The sequence below is a fragment of the Leiobunum rupestre genome, chromosome 5 (assembly GCF_980474605.1).
Source record: "Leiobunum rupestre chromosome 5, qqLeiRupe1.1.hap1, whole genome shotgun sequence".
NCBI lineage: Eukaryota > Metazoa > Arthropoda > Arachnida > Opiliones > Sclerosomatidae > Leiobunum > Leiobunum rupestre.
The window spans coordinates 20,356,896-20,375,964 of NC_143388.1; the positions used below are offsets into that span (position 1 = coordinate 20,356,896).

The following is a 19,069-nucleotide window of genomic DNA, read 5'->3' on the forward strand; positions in this document are numbered from 1 at the left end:
TTAATTTTAAATTAATTCTTTATTTTATTTAATTTTACATTAATCATGGTTTTTGATTTAATTTTAAGTTAATTCTTAATTTTGATATCATTTTAAGTTAATTCTTAATTTGATATCATTTTAAGTTAATTCTTAATTATGATATCATTTTAAGTTAATTCTTAATTTTGATTTAACATTATATTATTTCTTAGTTTAAATTTAATATTATTTTAATTCGTTGACCACGAAACGACGAAATATTGGATAAATTTAATTAATGAAATATTAACTTTTTTCTTAATTTTTATTTGATATATTTTAATTCTAAATTTTTATTTGATATATTTTAATTCTAAATTTTTATTTGATATAATTTAATTCTAAATTTTAATTTGATATAAATTTACTTCTAAATTTTTATTTGATATATTTTAATTCTAAATTTTTATTTGATATAATTTAATTCTAAATTTTAATTTGATATAAATTTACTTCTAAATTTTAATTTGATATAATTTAGTTATAAATTTTAATTTGGTATAATTTAATTCTAAATTTTTATTTGATATAATTTAATTCTAAATTTTAATTTGATATAAATTTACTTCTAAATTTTAATTTGATCTAAATTTAATTCTAAATTTTAATTTGATATAAATTTAATTCTAAATTTTAATTTGATATAAATTTAATTCTAAATTTTAATTTGATATAAATTTAATTCTAAATTTTAATTTGATATAAATTTAATTCTAAATTTTAATTTGATATAAATTTAATTCTAAATTTTAATTTGATATAAATTTAATTCTAAATTTTAATTTGATCTAAATTTAATTCTAAATTTTAATTTGATATACATTTAATTCTAAAATGGCGTGTTTCAAGTAAACCTCTAGCCTCACTAGATAGAGGGCTACATAAACCTACAACAGACAGCGACGAAACGAAGCGAAAAGCCCTGAATATACTCTACCTTCAATGCCACATGAGCTAGTTTGCGGACACCCAAGGGCTGCTCTACGTTTAGCAAAACGAAATGATCAAATTTGTACCTTTATCAAAATATAACTTCAGCTCCTTCCATGATGCGCCGGCCTAAAAAGAACTCACGCTTAGCGAGGGTGCCCTCTATGTTCCTTGTCAGGTAAAACCGGTCATTTCTCGCCGGTAGCCTTGTTATTTGATTAGAAGTACTTTATTTACATGTATAAAACTCTGAGCACGATTCACCCGAAAAAAATTCGAACGTCGAATTGAAATTGAGTTAAAAGTTCGGGTTTCTTTCAATATGACATATTGGACGTTTCCTGTCGAAGATTTTTTACAAAACAAAATTGGGAACTTATTACGTTTATCATAAGCCTATATCAAGGTCTGAGAGACGGTAGCGGTGGCACGTCGGCTGTCAAACTTTCCTGCAAACGGTGTCGATGTCCCAAAAGAGTTTTAACAATTGAAGTGCAGTAAATGTCATATTTATGGAACGTATATTATAGAATTATGGATCTGTGTTTCATTCGTTTTTTATCGCGAACATGGTTTTACGTCATGGGCAATTTTATGAAACATTGCGAGCGCAGAACGTAAAAATTTAAGCATTTCAAAATATTTTAAATGTTCATTTGTTATTATAATAATCAGCTAGGCCAAAATTAGCAAATTGGATATTTGTTTACAAATTCGAAATATTAATTAATTAAATGGTATCTGCTTAAATATTAAAAATATCCACGTATTTGACTGGAGTTTGCTTCGAAATTAGAATATTTATTTCTTATATTAATATTTGTTTAAGGATACTTTGATCTATAGATGAATATCATTTACACACAGGAGGATTGTGTAATGGGAATTTATGGAATCGATAGCAAAAGTTTTGTTGATGCGTGAAACGTAGACTATTTTATCTGAGTGGGGTGGTTGGTACTTTCACCTCACAGCAAGAGGAGGTGTGTTAGATCCGGGCTTGTGGTTTGAGTTTGTAAGTTCTATCAGCTCTGGTTAAAGAGCTTCCCGAGAAAACGGTAATAATAAGTGTAGGGAGGTGTTGGCTCGCGTGGTATCTTCAAGGGCTTGCCTCCACCCTCCCACGCATATAACTTGGCCACTGAGAATTAAGGCAATTGAAGTCGCTAGCTGACTTGCTACCTTTAAAAAATACCCCGGTGTGTATTTATTTAAGGTACGGGCGTTTACAAATCTTAAGTGTCTTAAAAAAATACTAATATCTATAAATACGTTATAGAATTAAATACTATTAATCAATTCTTCAAATGACATCGCTTCTACCGAAACATTTCCACCCAATTGAGCAGCATAATCTCGTTCAGTTTATTTGGTTCGCGTTTTTAATATTTGGGTGGAGATCTTTCCAAACTCAGACACTGTAAAAGACGTCTGTATCCAAACTGTATGTAAATATAATTATTCCGCTCTAAAATTGGTTAATCCCCAAATCTTTCGATTCCCGGAATATTTCGAGATTTTGTCTAAAATAGATGATCCGGACCAACTTCGAGTGGCGTATAACCGTACCACTCCGATTTTTCAATCCTTAAGTATACTGACTGTCTGTCAAATTATTAATTACAGTTCCCTAGTCTTTATTTATAAATCTATAAATAATGAAAATCACAATGTTTAGACTTACTAATTACTTAATGTTGTTTAACCTTATTTCTAGTATTATACAATTATTATATTACTATTGCAATTATTATAGATTTAAAACTAAAATAGTTTTATCAAAAGTCAAAATTTTAGCCAGAGATTCCAACAGTAGACCGGTTTCGCCCTTTTGGGGCTCACCAGTACTGTGTAGGAACTCTGGCTTTACTCGGAGATCTGCCGATATCAGTTAAACCAATAAACATTCAGGGCACTCTGAATGTTTATTAAAATAGTTTTATCAAAATCGTTTTTATACTTGCTTAACCTTGGCAAAAAAAAAGATTTATCTCCAAAATTTAAATTCCTATAATAATTTTCAAATAATGTTGAGAATTTAAAAGTTAACTCTCCCTTTACAATTTCAAGGTAGGCCTTGGTCCGCGTGATGAAACGGCAGTTGAATACTCCTGGTAACATCGAGTAAGAAAACAATGACACTTCTATGCTGTCGAAAATAGAAAGGTTTATCTCGAAGGTGGAAATAAAAAAAAGAAAGGTGTGTTTCGTTAAATTGATGAAGTAAAGATGGTGGGAAGAAGAGGACACCGTCTTGTTCCAGACACTGTCAACGGCCAAACCAGTCGGCTCCATAAAGGTGGTGACCGAGTTTATTTTCGAGAGAACCGTATAGTTTCTTAGCCAAGGTGGACTGAACGTTCTCCCATTTGGGTAAAATTTAATAAAGAACATTCTCTGTCTCTGGAAGAACCACGACCCTTGTTTCACTCTCTCTCTCTCGTGGCGAGGCATCTCAGCAGCTTATTTGGAAGATGCCTCAAATATTTATATAGTCAATTTCTTTATTTACTTTTCCACGGAAGGAAGCGGAATTATTTCGGTGATGGTTCGGTGAATGCGTAAAGGCAAATCCCCGGATCCAGACCATCAGCGAACTAGTCCGGATCAAAGGCGGCGAGAGACCAGGACGATAGCTCTTTGCCGTGACACAGTCACTTAAGCGGACGCCCACGCGGCGCCCCCTTCCGACAGTCTTCGGGACTGTCTTCGTTTAATGCCCTGTTGTTTCGAGATTGGTCCCTGCGCAGTTACTTCTTCCTCCTCTCTACCTTGCTTATAGTCGTCCACGTCCTTTATGTTATTCTTTGGAAACTGCTTCGGGCTGTTTCCCACTCCGTTCAGATGCGTATATCTCGTAACGTACTTTGTTTCGTGAGGGTGTTCTGTGTTTGTTTTTGAAGTTGCTTCGTGCTTATATTCTCACACTTGTTTATTTTTCTTTCGCAGTTTCCGAAAAAGAAGTTAAGCAATGGTAAGAAGTTTGTTTTCTTATAAATACTAGTATAAAAGGAGACAATCATTCGAAGTTCGCGTGTGTTCCGTTTTGTTTAGCCAAGAACCCACGAGCGTTTATTGGAAAGCGAGGGTTGAAGGGCCGCAATGGCGTTTGAAAAATCTGGGTGTATCCGTACTTCGCGATAGAAAATCCGGCAAATAATTTTCTGGAAAACATTCTGGTCTATTTCCAGAGCTAGCCGGGGAAATTCAAACGCCGGTGTGACCCTATAAAACACCATTCACTCTTACATTTGAACTCTCATTATCAGTCAAACACACATTCTTTTGGGGAATGTGGGACAAAACAGTTCGCTAGTCTTCATGTCCCTAACCAAGGTGAACTCGCCTACGACTACGACAGTCACCAGATGGGGGGTAGATAATTCTCAACAGTCCCATCACATTGGGATTACAGGGGCTGTGATGAGATACAATAAATTCAAGGTGTTTAATTTTGGTCATATGGAAGACGTGATTTTTAATGAATTATTAGTCGAAAATCAAATATAAGAAAGGATTTGAACTCCAACGAATGTTTCCTGCTAGTACTATCAATAGTTTGAGAAATCCTGATCATAAGTCTCCATTTTAAACTTTTAAGATTTATTTACCCAAATAATATCTGATACCTGAAGCAGGGTTGTCATTAACAATTTCATTTTTGAAATTGCGAACAATCTAAGCAAACCTAAGCTAATTAAGAGCCAAAAGGCAAAACTACGATCAGTGTTATTCCTTTATTAATTCTAGTAAAAAATTTGTATTTCAGTTCAAATAAATATCTGAGAAACTGAAATTCAATGTTCGCTAATTATAAATATTAAAAAAAAAATCCTTAAAATTCACACGTGTAAAAACGAAACAGAAAATTTAAATTTCCCGCTTTCTCCTATAAATTAGGCTGCACCTCAGTACTTCTATGCATTGGGGAAACGCCCATAAGTATCTGAAGGGGGTACACAGTGTTGGGCGCGCCATCTATTAGCCAAACTCTCCTATGGTAGAATTGCTAAGTGATCGAACCATCTCTCTACAACCCTGCCTGAAGGCCGAGTGCAGATAATTTCCAGCCCTCTTCTCCTGTACTCGATTTTTCAACGAGTGACAGCTTGGGCGAATTGAATGACCGCTGAAACTATCCCATCTATTTTACCTTACTTCTTTTTGGATGTTTAATTCGCATATTCTATGAGTAATCAAGCTGTAACTCCTTAAAAATCTAGAAATGTTAGAGTGTGGGGGCCTTTTCAAAATGATAGAAAACGCCCTTTTCTGTCTCACTTTAATACAAAATGGTTTAAAATCCCATACACATGGGTCCTGCGAGATTCTGGTTTCACTACCACTTTCATCAATACATGAAATAGGCCCTCCATAAATTAACGAGGCCCTCTTGTTTACTGTTTTTTGCACTTCTACAATGTTTCCCCAGCTTTCCCACTAAAGGGATCGAATGAATTCGTCCATAGGTTTGACTGCACAATTTGAAGAACAAGTTGGGCAATCGTAGCGAATTTATGGAAAGGCCTATTATTGTCTAACATTCAAGAACTATAGGCATAGGTTTATCATTATGTTCCACATATCTAACCTTCTTTACGCGTGTTCAATTTTTACTGAGAACCATTTCTACAATGACCACACATTTTTGGTGAACTTCACCCCTGTAGCATTTAAGAGTCGGGCCGACGTCGGCTAGTGTCTTAAAACAGAAAGGTCGGCCTACTGTCGGGCCACCCCACTCTGAAAGGTCGAAATGTCCTAGTAGAAAAGTAGTCGGCCGACCGTCGATCGACAAAAAAATTCGACTCACTTCCGATGTATGTCCTACTCAGAAAGGACTATGGGCCGACTCAGAAAGGACTATGGGCCGACTCAGAAATGACTATGGGCCGACTCAGAAAGGACTATGGGCCGACTCAGAAAGGACTATGGGCCGACTCAGAAAGGACTATGGGCCGACTCAGAAAGGACTATGGGCCGACTCAGAAAGGACTATGGGCCGACTTCATAAACATACAATTCCGACTGTGAAACGACGTTGTGCCGACGTCAAATTAAATCGCTCTTCGGAACTCCCACTTAATACCAATTTGATGCCTTAACAGTAATTTAGCTGAGATTGAATCGATAATAATTTTCAATAAAAATTAGCTATTTATATTAATAGAACTAATCCAAACAATATACAAGTCTGAAAATCTTTTGGCGAAGTACATAGAATTAATATAGTAGTGATATAGAAAAGAAACATTTTAATTAAGCTTCTAGATTTTAATACGTAAACACAATTACAATTCAAATACTTTTATCAAATATCATTATCTTTTGATGTTGTAGTCTATTTTATATGTTATTTATAAAACACATGACCTTGTAATTGCCAAGGCCTAACAGCTCATGCAAAACATTGTTCACAAAGCTATAATTAATTGATATAGATATTATATTATATAGATATATTATTGAAAAACTTACTTTGTTAGTTTAGATTTAATGTATTTCTCAAGATTTCAATGATTTTTCCATTAATTTTGAATATAAAATTAAGCGCACAAGTCAACAATTACACCTCTCATATCAAGCGAGTTCGCCAATAAACTTCTAACATGCTGCTAGTCCGGAGATGGCGCTGCGAAAGTATTAACTCGTGCTTTTGAATTTTTTAAACTATGAAGCGTTTGAAAAACGTTTGTGCTCGTATCAATAAGCCTATTTATTAATACATTTTAAATTTTTTAATCTATTTAGAGTATAATTAATCAATATCAATAAAAATCAGGAATTAATATTTTGAAATAATATCGTAAATCGCAAACCCCTGTAACACATGAAGTTGGTTTAGAGCAAAGACTATATACGCTTCGCTTACTAGACAGGCGTCTCCATACAAAAAACCTATTAACACTTTCGAAACACGGGAGAAGCCTTTGACCAGCCGTTAGAGGCGCCACTAGTAACACTCTGAAGCGCGGGGAAAATTTTGACCAGCGTCGCCGTCTGCTATCGAATGCAAGTTGAGCCATTGATCACGCCAATCTATTTAGTCTTTGGTTTAGAGTCGGGGTACGGTTAAAAAGTCGATTTATAGCATTGAGCTGGGAATAAATAGAGGTACAACTAAATCTGGCTGGGGCGGAACCAATTTCGTTCCATAAGGAGACTTTATCAACTTTATCGTTCTACCGTGGGGGCATCTGTCTCTATTGGTGGCAACTATTGCAATTGATTTTTTTTTTTGCGAAATTGAAATCTATGATTTCTCGTAACAAACAAACCCTTGAAGTTGTTTAAAAACAATTTTATTCTGTCAACACGATTCTTTTTAACTAAAGTTACGGTGAGTTAGCTAATCATTATTTATTTTTAGCCATATAACTTTACAAAATATAGATGGCGCTACCACCTAATTATAAAGATGAATTTCGTACAGTCTTATCATTTTAGGTCCCGCGTAACCATGGCAACTGGAATCGTAATTTTAATTCTACCAGTATTATTCCCAATTCAATGGTTTATAGTCGACGACCAAATGCCGACCTAAAAACGTCGAAACGTTTTTCGACACTAAAACCGTAAATCCTTTTTTGGGACTATTTATAGTCGGTATGCCGACCATTATCCAACTTAAAATAGACCTTACATTTAATTATTGGATTCGACATTAACTTTATGAAACCGACCATATTTATTTAGGAAAGGGGATATTTTAATTATTTTCTGACTATTTGATGATGATGAATTTTTTTTCACTTTTATTTCTTCTTCAAACTTATTTGTATTCGAAAATCTAATAATGAGATCAGTTTTGGGTCGGAAATAAGCATTAATATAAAGTCGGCCCGACGTCGTTTCGGAGTCGGTTCTTAGGTCTATTAGGCTAATTGGCGTTAAAGAGTCGACGTTTTACCATTTTACCCCTACGACATTTCGACCCTCAATCCAAAGGTCGGCCGACTTTAGTGTTTAGTACCTTTTGCCGACGTCGGCCCGACTCTAATTTGCTACAGGGGAAGTAACTTCTTATGCAAATTAATTTCTAAAAATTAATTAATCATAATTAGTAAAAATTAACTTCAAGTATAATTATACAATAAAATACAATTATTTTAAAAATATGAAAAAAATACTTGTGTGGTCCTTATCAAGTCGGCATATCGACTGTACATTAAAGTCGACTTGCCGACTTTATAAAGTCTCAAAATGGAAATTTGTAATTTTTGGGGTTTAATAAAATTGAACAATTTGAGTCGGCATACAGTCGGCGACCTGAAAACGACTTTTAGACCCATATCCGACTCTTGACCGACACCCTAATGCTACAGGGGCAGACACTTCTTTAAGATAAATATATACTATTTGTATTCACAAATAGCTATCAAGAACTATTTCGAATAACTGACACATTAATGGAACATTATCTATACAGATATGACTGTTACCCCAAAGAATATATAACCCAGGAATGTAAAGATGAGCCGCAATGCTCGCCGCTCGGAGGTTGTCTTGGGAAACATGCTCTTGAAAATGAAACGGCTATTAGTAATTTCACACGAGAGGAGATACAAGCAATTTATTCTCTGAGGAAGCTAATGCTCCATTTCTGGGATGTTCATTCTTTGGTTATCCCAAGTTAGATCAGTACTCCTACGCCTCAACACCAATATAGTACTGGCAGTTGGGGGATCAAATCAAATTCCTTTTCCAAAAGTAACGACCCAAAATTTCAGAACTTTGAGAGAAATCCCGACCAAAATGGCTGCTATACTGGCAAAGAATAAGTGATAGTACTTTTCCAACTCTGCCATAGGCCCATAGCCGGCCATACGATCACAATTTTCTCCTTCACTGTAATTTAGTTTCCCTCTGGAGTTTGATATCTCACCCTTGTCTCCACTCTATAAGTATGTACGTTCACACATCAGATTTGCAGTTGTCGTAAATTTTTTTAATTCTTCGTAAAGCTACTGAAATGAGCTATGGATGACATGGAGGAAACAGATTTACACAAATTATTCTTGACACGGCACTCCACGTTAGTATTCATAAACCCGTAGTCACGGCAAATTGTACCAAATCAATAAGTCAATATTCAGTCATTTGATGGAACAGTTTATCGATCATGAAGTCTACTATATCTGCAGAGTCTGAATCTTTTCGATGCTGAGAGTCTAAAATCCCTTAATACAAATTACGATGATTGCGCATTTGTTAGTTTTATTTGCAGCCAAAAGTGTCAGTAGCGCCACCAAGCGGAATCTATATGAACTAAGTTTGAAGCCTTCGGTTCGTATATTCCCCCTCAAACTTAGTTCATATAGATTCCGCTTGGTAGCGCTACTGAGAGAGCAGAGGTGGGTAAATATTGTAAGCAGCTTCCAAAACTGAATGTTCAGAATTTTCTCACTGGGTTGATCAATTGAGCGAGCGCTCACGCCAGATGATTTTATTTTTTTTATCTTCAACTAAGCCATCTCAGAGTGAGCGCCGATTTATTCACTAAAGACGTAAGTCAGTGTTTGTTCACTGCACGGTGAGCAAGATCGGCTGATCGACGAACAAGCCTGCTCAGTTTTCAGTACCACGTCCCTTATCGGCGGGACAGTTCGTTCACTTCAAAGCGCTAACGACGGGCTTAGTGACATAGAGCCGAGAGAGACAGGAGTTTGTTCATATTGGAAATGAGTTTTTTTAATAAAACAAATCGACTAGAAAATATTATTTTTTAATTTTTTCTCACCGCGTGGTGAGCGGATTCCGGGAAACAGACCACCCCGTCTATCATCACGATGAGAAAATCCAATATGAACAAACTACTGTTTCTCTCGGCTCGATCTCGCTCTGCCCGCATTCAATACTCAACCTTAGCTTGCTCAATTTATAATTCTCGCTTGACAAGATCAACGTATTTGAAGTGGTCGCACGTTTCGAGATGATTTTCATAAAAGAGCGCTGACAATTTTTGCCCACCTCTGTGCCAAAGCGGTAAACCGTTATCATCTGATTTTCCGAAAACCAGTTTTGGCGTCTTGAAATAAAATGTCAAAAGCTTTACAATTACCGAATTTACTTCGTTAATTCTTAAGTTTTTTAGAGTTATACAAGTGTTGAGATTACGTTATTACCAAATGCACGTTTAAAGGAAGAGGACGTTGCAGATGTAGGAAAATAGTGTTTCAATTCTTTATGTGCAGAAAAAATTAACTTACAAGTGTAACTTTGGAATATGGAAGGATAAGTGAGAAACCCTTTAATTGATTATTACATAACAAATGGCGGAACGCTTTGAAAATCGTTTGTTTACAAATGAGAAGAACACACAACCAAATTTTTGATTTTATTACCAAGGTCTTTTGCGATTTTAGGAAAAAGCTGTATCCGAGCAAAATTTAACCCCTTTGTTGAAAAAATAAACATATGTAAAGTAATTACTCATAAGTATGCAAACAGCTCTATTTCTTCTCTAACGGTTTTTTCACAGATGTTGCGTCATACGTCCCCTTCTTAATATTTGACGTAATCGAATCTCAAATGCCGATTATGCCGTCGGACAATTAGCTCTACGTCTGATAAATAATTCTAGTAAATAAACCGAATTGTAACATACACGGCTTAGGAGCTAAAATGAACTACAATATAGTGTCAAGTGCTGTTAATGCAATTAATTTGCTAATTAAAGAAGTTTTCGAAGACTAAGGTTTTGAAATAATTTTGCATTGTCAAATAAAAGAAGCAGGTTGAAATTCAGGTTGAACTTTTCTGGGGCATCTTTTGAGCCTAGGCCTAACTCTTCTAGGCTTGGTATGGGTTTTAATAACGCTGGTGGAATATTCCACTTTCGGCGATCACTGAAACGTATTGGCAATTTTTCGCAACCTTTTATTTTTCTAAACTACTCATATTTTAACTTCATTTGCGCAAACCGAGTGAGTTTATAAATTTCAATAAAGCTATATCGAGCTGATTAAAATTTCGATTCCAAAATTCCATCTTAATTTAGAGGTTTTCCATTGACTTAAATACATATGTTAGTTGCCAATAGTGTGACTCCCAAAATTACTAGGATGAATAAAAAGGTTAAAATCTAACTTAGTCCACCTTTTTACTGGTTCGTGGTGAAACAAACCGTTACTGAAGATTTTTGAATGGAATAAAAGAACAATGGCATACTTATGAGTAATTATGTTACATATGGTAATAGTCGAAACTATGAAGTCAATGGGGAATGAAAAATTACGACTCACGTGACTAATTGACGTCATTAACTTGGGAATAGGACTTTTTATAAAATACGGTGATTATATTAGTTTCATCGCGTGCACATTTTTACTTTCAGTGAGCTCGTGCAAAAACGCACGAGCTTCTCTATTCACGTGGTTTTTTTAACCATTTTACAGGCTGGGTACGACCAAAAGCGCTTTATAATTTCGTACATAAGAAAAATTGAAATGCGTCACAATTGGTTATTTCCCTAGCGCCATTTTGGTAAACCAGCGCCCTTTTTGAAAAGGGAATTTGTTTGACGGCGTGATGGCTACGACTAAAGGGCCTAAATTAAGCTATTTTGAAAGTTTAAATGAAGTAATTAAAGTAAGGTATAAAGAAAAGATTAGTCTTATCATTAATACAGATCCTTATCTTCTAAAAAAAACGTTATTTTAAATATTTCAATGCCCAAGATAATGGGGAAAGTAGTAACTCATTTGACTTGTTACCACCACTTGGCTTTCCTGATCTTTATACGTATCTAATTTCTGGCAAATCACCAATCACACTATTTTAAATGTTTATCATTTTACGAGTAGATGGGGATTAGAAAAAAATTGCGTTACGAAATTTATGAACAAGCCCTAATGCAGAATTATACCATCGTGCTTAAGTTTAACGATTTTAAAAATATTTTGGGTTAAGATTAAATTAAAAAATTAACCAATTTATCCCGGATCTAAACTTGGGTCATTCAATCAACACAATATCCTCGTTTTGCAACCTCCAGATGTCGCTATGCCGATTTCTGATTCCGGTATTTTTCCAGCTCTAATTCTCCATTTCGCGCGGGATTGTAGAACCGCCGTTGTGGATCTTTAAAGGGAATATAACCTTAGGTATTTGGTGTGGAACACCAACGCTTGCAGCTCTGGCCGCTCTTGCCTTTGGCTTTAAAAATGTTTGGCGCCACTGTACAGGGACATTTGAAACATTGAAGGGGTCTTCCGTAAAGATTGCTTTGCAGGTTATATTCCCTTTAAGTAGGCCTAGTGGGTTCAGAAGGCTTGATCGATCATACAAAGAATCATTTAATTTTATCTCAATCTTATGGTCCTTAGAATAATTTAAAAATTTTACCTCAAATTTTGGTAGCTCCTCACCTTTTTTCACCTGTTTCAGGCCAACCTTTTCACTTTTCAAAACACTCGATTTTGTAGATCTACCCTCAAAATTCAAATGATTATGTAGCCCTTTAACCACCCTCGATGAAAATAAATACACGGGTAAAGTTTAATATCAGAACAAAATATGAGCTTCCTTTCAATCCTTTGAAAATGGTCACCATGTTTCTGTAGAAGTTGCAAAACACTGTGTGGCAGACCTATATTAAAAAATTAAACGCAAAAAAGACTCGCATGCTGAAGGAGGAGAAAAATAAGTTGGAAACTTCGGACACCAGTGTTTCGCGGGAATATTTCCTTACCGACCAAGGTTGGACATAAGGCACTAGTCACGGCATTTGACTTCTAAAATAAATGCTCTGACTACTAAAATGAATCGAAATCTGGGGGCTCACTAGCCAATTTGACTAGTGAGCCCCCAATCAATCCCTTTTTTTTTAAATCACATCATGTAACTCAAGTGATATCAAACTTTCCAGTGGCGGACTGGGTCTAATATTTTGGGCTGCCAGAAGACAAAGGGCCCCAGCTTTAACAACTATAACGCTATTATGTTTGAGGGGCCCACTTCATGAACGGTCAGTGGGGCCCACCTGCCATCGGGCAGGTTTACTCTATGGCCAGTCCGCCATTGAAACTTTCATTTTAATTCTGACTGGTAAAGCTAAATGTTTTACAGTCCTTCTTCAACTATACCCCCTCTTTACCCCCACTACTCAGCGACTACTAAAATAAATTAGATAGGAGGCTCACGCTGACTACTACGATAAATTAAGATAGGAGGCTCAATAGTCAGGCTGATTACCAAAATAAATTAAGATAGGAGGCTCATTAGTCAGGCAGACTACTAAAATAAATTAAGATAGGAGGCTCACTAGTCAGGGATTCAATGACAAAGTTCCAAACTAAAGCAAATTTTTGTTCCAGGGCGAGCAGATTTGAACTTTACTTCTAACATAAGTTAATGATACCTCTAAGTAGACAAATGGCTATGCTGCCTATGGCGGATATGCTTGTCCAAATCGACCTATGTCTCTCCGTACTGCGTATCAAAGTAGCGTTAACATACACTTGGAACTGCCGAAGCTGACATTTCTTTAATCCCGTTTGGTGCAAGGCTAGCTTGAACTTCCCCAAAAGAGATAAATTTCAGTATTCCCTTAGAAAATTCGTTCCCCCCACAGAGGCCAAAGAACGTTTTTTTGCTATTGGTTTATTTCTCTCAGCCCAATATAGTTTCATTCTCGACCGCACAGTGGCGGTGCGTCCGAGATATTGTTAAAATCTTTCATTTTCGCGGGAATCGGAGAGACAAGATTTGACATCACATTTTCTGGACAAAGATTCCACCTTGAAAGGGCTATTTGTCTAATTACAAGGAGACGACCCGAGGTGTTACACACCGATTTCGTTCAAACTCGGGGGATTGGTAGACCTTCATGTAACTTGAAAAATCCTAAAGGGAATTTATTCAATGGGCAACGGTTTTGCCATGGCAACGAAAAATGTTTTGACAACATAAAATGGAAATTTTCCTATTGAAAATAAAATGGGATTTTGACCGATTCCAAGGGTCCCCCCCCCCCCCTGTGAAGAATTTTAAAAAATTTAAAAAAAATTAAAATACCAAAATTATAAAAAATTGATAAAAATTGACGAAAAAATCAAAATTGATCACATTTGGATCAATTTGAACCAAATGGGTGAAAATGAACCGATATGGCTTAAATTGGAAAAAATGTGAGAAAAAAAATAAAAAAAATGCAAACATTGAAAAAAATATTTCAAAATTGATTAAAATAATTTTTTTTCAAAATTGAAAAAAACAAATAAAATTGAAAAAATATTGATCAAAAACCGTAGTTTAGATCAAAATTCATAGGAATTGACGGAAATTTATTAGTTGTGTAAAATTGGATTAATGTATAGATAAATTGCAATTTTTTGAAAAACAAAGTATTTATTTTGGAAAATAATAGATCGAAATTAGCAATTTTTTTAAATTATTATTATTATTGATTATTTTAAGAAACAATGTAATACAAAATTGTTTTATCCGTTGTTATTAAACGTTTCTCGGTTTTTCTAATCATTTGTTTTGTCATATTTTATCTTTTTAAGTACGTTATATTTGCACAAACATATTTATGTACAGTACTATAACACTATATAGGAAAGAAATTAGTTCGTCATTTCCGTTTTCTACCAACCTACATGATTTTTAGTAACAATTGTGAATTTCATTAAAAGTAACTTATTCGATGGTTTACTCAAGTATAATATAATATTTATTAATATCTTAATTTAACCCAATTTTAATATTTTTTAATTTTTTCTTCCAATTTGGGTAATTTTAGCGGAATTTCTTTATTTCCCTCAATTTAATGAATTTAACCCAATTTGATTTGATATAAATAATTCTTTATGAATTTCACCCAATTTTATTAAAAATTACTTATTTTCAAAGGTTTACCCAATTTAATCCAAATATTTAATTTTTAAAAGGTTTTTACCCAATTTTATTTGATAGAAATAATTTTTAATGATTTTAATTTATCATTAAATACGGATGGAAGCGAACAAATTTGGGTAAAACCAATAAATATTAGTTACTTCAAGTAAAATTGGGAAAAATTAATAATTATTTCAAATAAAATTGGGTAAACGCGTAAATATTTCAATTATACTTGAGTAAACCATCGAATAAGTTACTTTTAATGAAATTCACAATTGTTACTAAAAAATCATGTAGGTTGGTAGAAAACGGAAATGACGAACTAATTTCTTTCCTATATAGTGTTATAGTACTGTACATAAATATGTTTGTGCAAATATAACGTACTTAAAAAGGTAAAATATGACAAAACAAATGATTAGAAAAACCGAGAAACGTTTAATAACAACGGATAAAACAATTTTGTATTACATTGTTTCTTAAAATAATCAATAATAATAATAATTTAAAAAAATTGCTAATTTCGATCTATTATTTTCCAAATTTGGAAAATAATTAAAAAAAAGCCGTTTATCTATATAAATAAATTTCCATCAATTCCTATCAATTTTGATCGTTTTGGATCGAAACTATTGATTTTGATCAATTTTTTCAGTGTTATTAACATTTTGAAAAAAAATATTTGAAACAATTTCGAGATAGTTGGTCGAATTTAGTTTTATTTATATAATTTTTACAAAACTTTAAAATTGGGCTAATTTAGATCTATTATTTTCCAATTTTGGTCAAGTTTGATCAAATTGACCAAAATAAATACTTTGTTTTTCAAAAAATTGCAATTTATCTATACATTAATCCAATTTTACACAACTAATAAATTTCCGTCAATTCCTATGAATTTTGATCGAAACTACGGTTTTTTATCAATATTTTTTCAATTTTATATTTTTTTTTAAATTTTGAAAAAAAGTTATTTTAATCAATTTTGAAATATTTTTTTCAATGTTTGCATTTTTTTTTCTCACATTTTGTCCAATTTAAGCCATATCGGTTCATTTTCACCCATTTGGTTCAAATTGATCCAAATGTGATCAATTTTGATTTTTTCGTCAATTTTTATCAATTTTTTATAATTTTGGTATTTTAAATTTTTTAAATTTTTTTAAAATTCTTCACAGGGGGGGGGGGGGGACCCTTGGAATCGGTCAAAATCCCATGTTATTTTCAATAGGAAAATTTCCATTTCATGTTGTCAAAAACCGTTGCCCATTGAATAAAATCCCTTCAGGATTTTTCAAGTTACATGAAGGTCTACCAATCCCCCGAGTTTGAACGAAATCTGTGTGTAACACCTCGGGTCGTCTCCTTGTTAGAGGTATCATTAACTTATGCTTCTAGTGATGATTTCCAATTCAAAGATAAAAATATCGACTTTCATTGTGAAATATGGTTCTAATTTTACAGAGGTCTAATTAAATACTCTTTCTTCTAAATGGCATCTCAATGGCAATCAAATGGATAATTAAAATTTAGGAATAGTGGGAAAAGATGGGTTCGATTTATATATTCCAGAAATTCATACCTGCGTATGTTTATAGAGCGATAGAGAGATTCGCGAACTTCTCACATTACCTTGAGAAAAAATCTTTTCTTTGTCCAATAGATTTGGTATTTTTGTATGGCATGAAAAAAGTTATTATCTTCAAGTATTTAAAACTCCTAATTACAGTATTGTTTCACATTATAGGTACAAAGGATTTTTGAAAGACTGCCCAAACGGATTACTAACTGAACAAGTAGGTAAAATCATTTCCTTTTTAAGCCTAATTTTGATCATCTATTTACATAATTACCGCAAGGAGTACTTGCTATCGTAGAATATCCGTTGTAAATTTATCCATATCTACATGATCGGCGGTGCCACGGTGTCTAAAGGAGTAAAACCTGGGCAATAGGCGCTTAAATAAAATATTCTTAAAGAAATCGCCAAGAAACATTTCCGAGAGTCAGGAACTGCTAGTAATTTTTTGAAAAGTGCTTGTTGAAATAATGGAAACGTTTCACCTTTAAACAGAACTTCGTGTTTTTTTAAACACTTGTTGGATATCATACAGGTGAAAACTTTCCAATATTTCAACAAGCACTATATTTTTGCGTTACCGGACGGAAACAGCAAAACCAGTAACCCTCCCGAAATACTTGGTCCAACCGACGCTACCGCTAGGTGGGAAGAGAGGCGCTCCGGTCGTTTCGCCGCCCTTAAAAGGGGTCCTCGCGTCCAGTTTCGGGGTCTTCGTTCGTGACCTTCTCTGGTAGACAGACGCTGAAAAAGAGAAGCCCCAGGGAATTATCGGCAAGGTCGTCAGCTGAAAATGCTAGCCCGAGCCGCAACCTCCGCGTTTTAGATTTGTATTTCTTAGTAAAGAGTTTTTAATAAAAGTGTCTTAACCCAAACTCCTGAGTGGTCCTTTTACCTACGTAACAATATACACAGTAATTAACTTGCAGGTCCTAGTTCTTGAAAATATTACTCTTTTACGATTTCCTTGAAGATGTTTTATTTAAAGGGAATATAACCTCTGGTATTTCTGTCGCATTCCGAGGGTTCCAATATTGTCCGCTGCCTGCCATGGCTTTTCACAATTGCGTCGCTGATAATCGCTGATTGTGAAGGAAATAAAGGAAATGGATGGGGTCTTCCATAAAGAACGCGTTGGAGGTTCAATTCCTTTTAAGGGCCTATTTGGCATTAGGAGTAGTGAACAGGCTTCAAAATAAGGGTGATTTTCTAGTCCAAAAGCACATTATTCATAGCTTGAACCATATGTAACATAATAACTCAGAAGCAAAGATCGAACCTGGGTCCAAAAACTCACTCGGCGTCGAGGCCGAGGGTCTTCTAATTTCCCTTTTATATCTTACGTCACCGACCTTGAAATAAGTTACATTAGAGAAAAATCCTTTATGCTTATGAATGATTACGTTACATATTATACTTTTAAATACTGAACAGGATTCAGCGGCGGTGATCGGAAAACATTTTTGTGGGGGCACGGGCCATTTTTTTTATCCAAAAATTTGTATACTTAAAACTTAAGCAAGAAAATGTACAGCTCCAAATTTTTATTACTATATATATTTTTTGTGTTCTTTCTTATATCTCATCGGTCAATGAATACAATGATAACAAAAGTTAAGTCGATATCTTTAAAAAAATATCTGTGTACATGGCCACATACTTTACGCAGGTATTTTAAGTAAAATAGGGTACGAATCTATCCAAATCAATTTTACGGTTATAACATCTTAATGCTACCCGCATCTGCAATCTCAAAATATCTTCTGTAAAAAGACTGAATTCCGACCCAAATAAAGGCAGTGAGATTATAAATTTTCCCCTGATCGCCGTTTTTCCTCAAATATGTTTCTGTGGGGGCTCTGCCCTCGTTGGTTTTTCCCTGTGGGGGCTCGAGCCCCAGAGCCACCACGGGATCACCGTCACTGACAGGATTGGCAGGCATACTCGTAAGTTGGTTGTGCAATGGGTAATACCGAAACCAGTTTTATTTAACTTTAGGAGGTTGGTGTACTGAAGCTTTCGGGGTCGAAGTAAATTAATTGCATTTAATTATTTTCATTAAAAAATCGATCCCACCTTTGTTTACGTATTTTTTCTGGAATACTCGTTCACCGAGGAAGGTGAAGAAAGTTTGACTTTGTAGGGCACGTGTTTCTTTTACTGACATAGCGCCGTAATCCAACCTCCTAAAAGAGGAATAAAGCCTGGTTTTCACTTGGCGGTTTTTGGGCGAAAAAGCCCGGCGTCGACGGAAAATGGGCGAAAATTTCCGTCGACGCCGGTTTTCGGTTTTGTGTGGCGATTTTCATTTCTATTTTTTTCGCTCAGTTGGGCGATTTCGCTCTTTTTCAACCAATCAAAAACCATTTTCGAAAGGTGACTGTGACGTTAGGGGGATGGTTAATTTCCTGCTTCTTGCATCCGGAACTCGGCCACGTGCTTTTCTGTGAATTTTGGAACGTGTTTTTTTTTGATACCCTTGTTGCCTTCTTTTCCAGTATGTTTCTTTCACACAAACCGATCTTTCATAACTCATATTTCTTTGAACACGATAGATCATGTAAAATAACATTAAATTTAAAATGCTTACATGAGCTTTAATCAATAGTTCACTATTATGATCAGATAAATCATCCATTTTTAGGCCTAGGCTTAAATCTCCACTATCAGACGAAAACCGACGAACTCGCTGCC

General features: G+C 34.6%; 1 protein-coding gene across 2 annotated transcripts in view; it reads left to right on the forward strand.

Annotated features, from left to right (window-relative positions):
• The window catches only part of LOC149943750 (frequenin-2-like), a 91,196-nt gene that overhangs the window by 62,044 nt on the left and 10,083 nt on the right, over positions 1-19,069 (forward strand). For both annotated transcript variants that reach the window (XM_090174327.1, XM_090174328.1), the window contains 2 exons: positions 3,901-3,925; positions 16,544-16,592. In XM_090174327.1, coding sequence (XP_090030453.1) covers positions 3,901-3,925; positions 16,544-16,592 — 74 coding nt within the window. The remainder of the gene's footprint in view (positions 1-3,900; positions 3,926-16,543; positions 16,593-19,069) is intronic.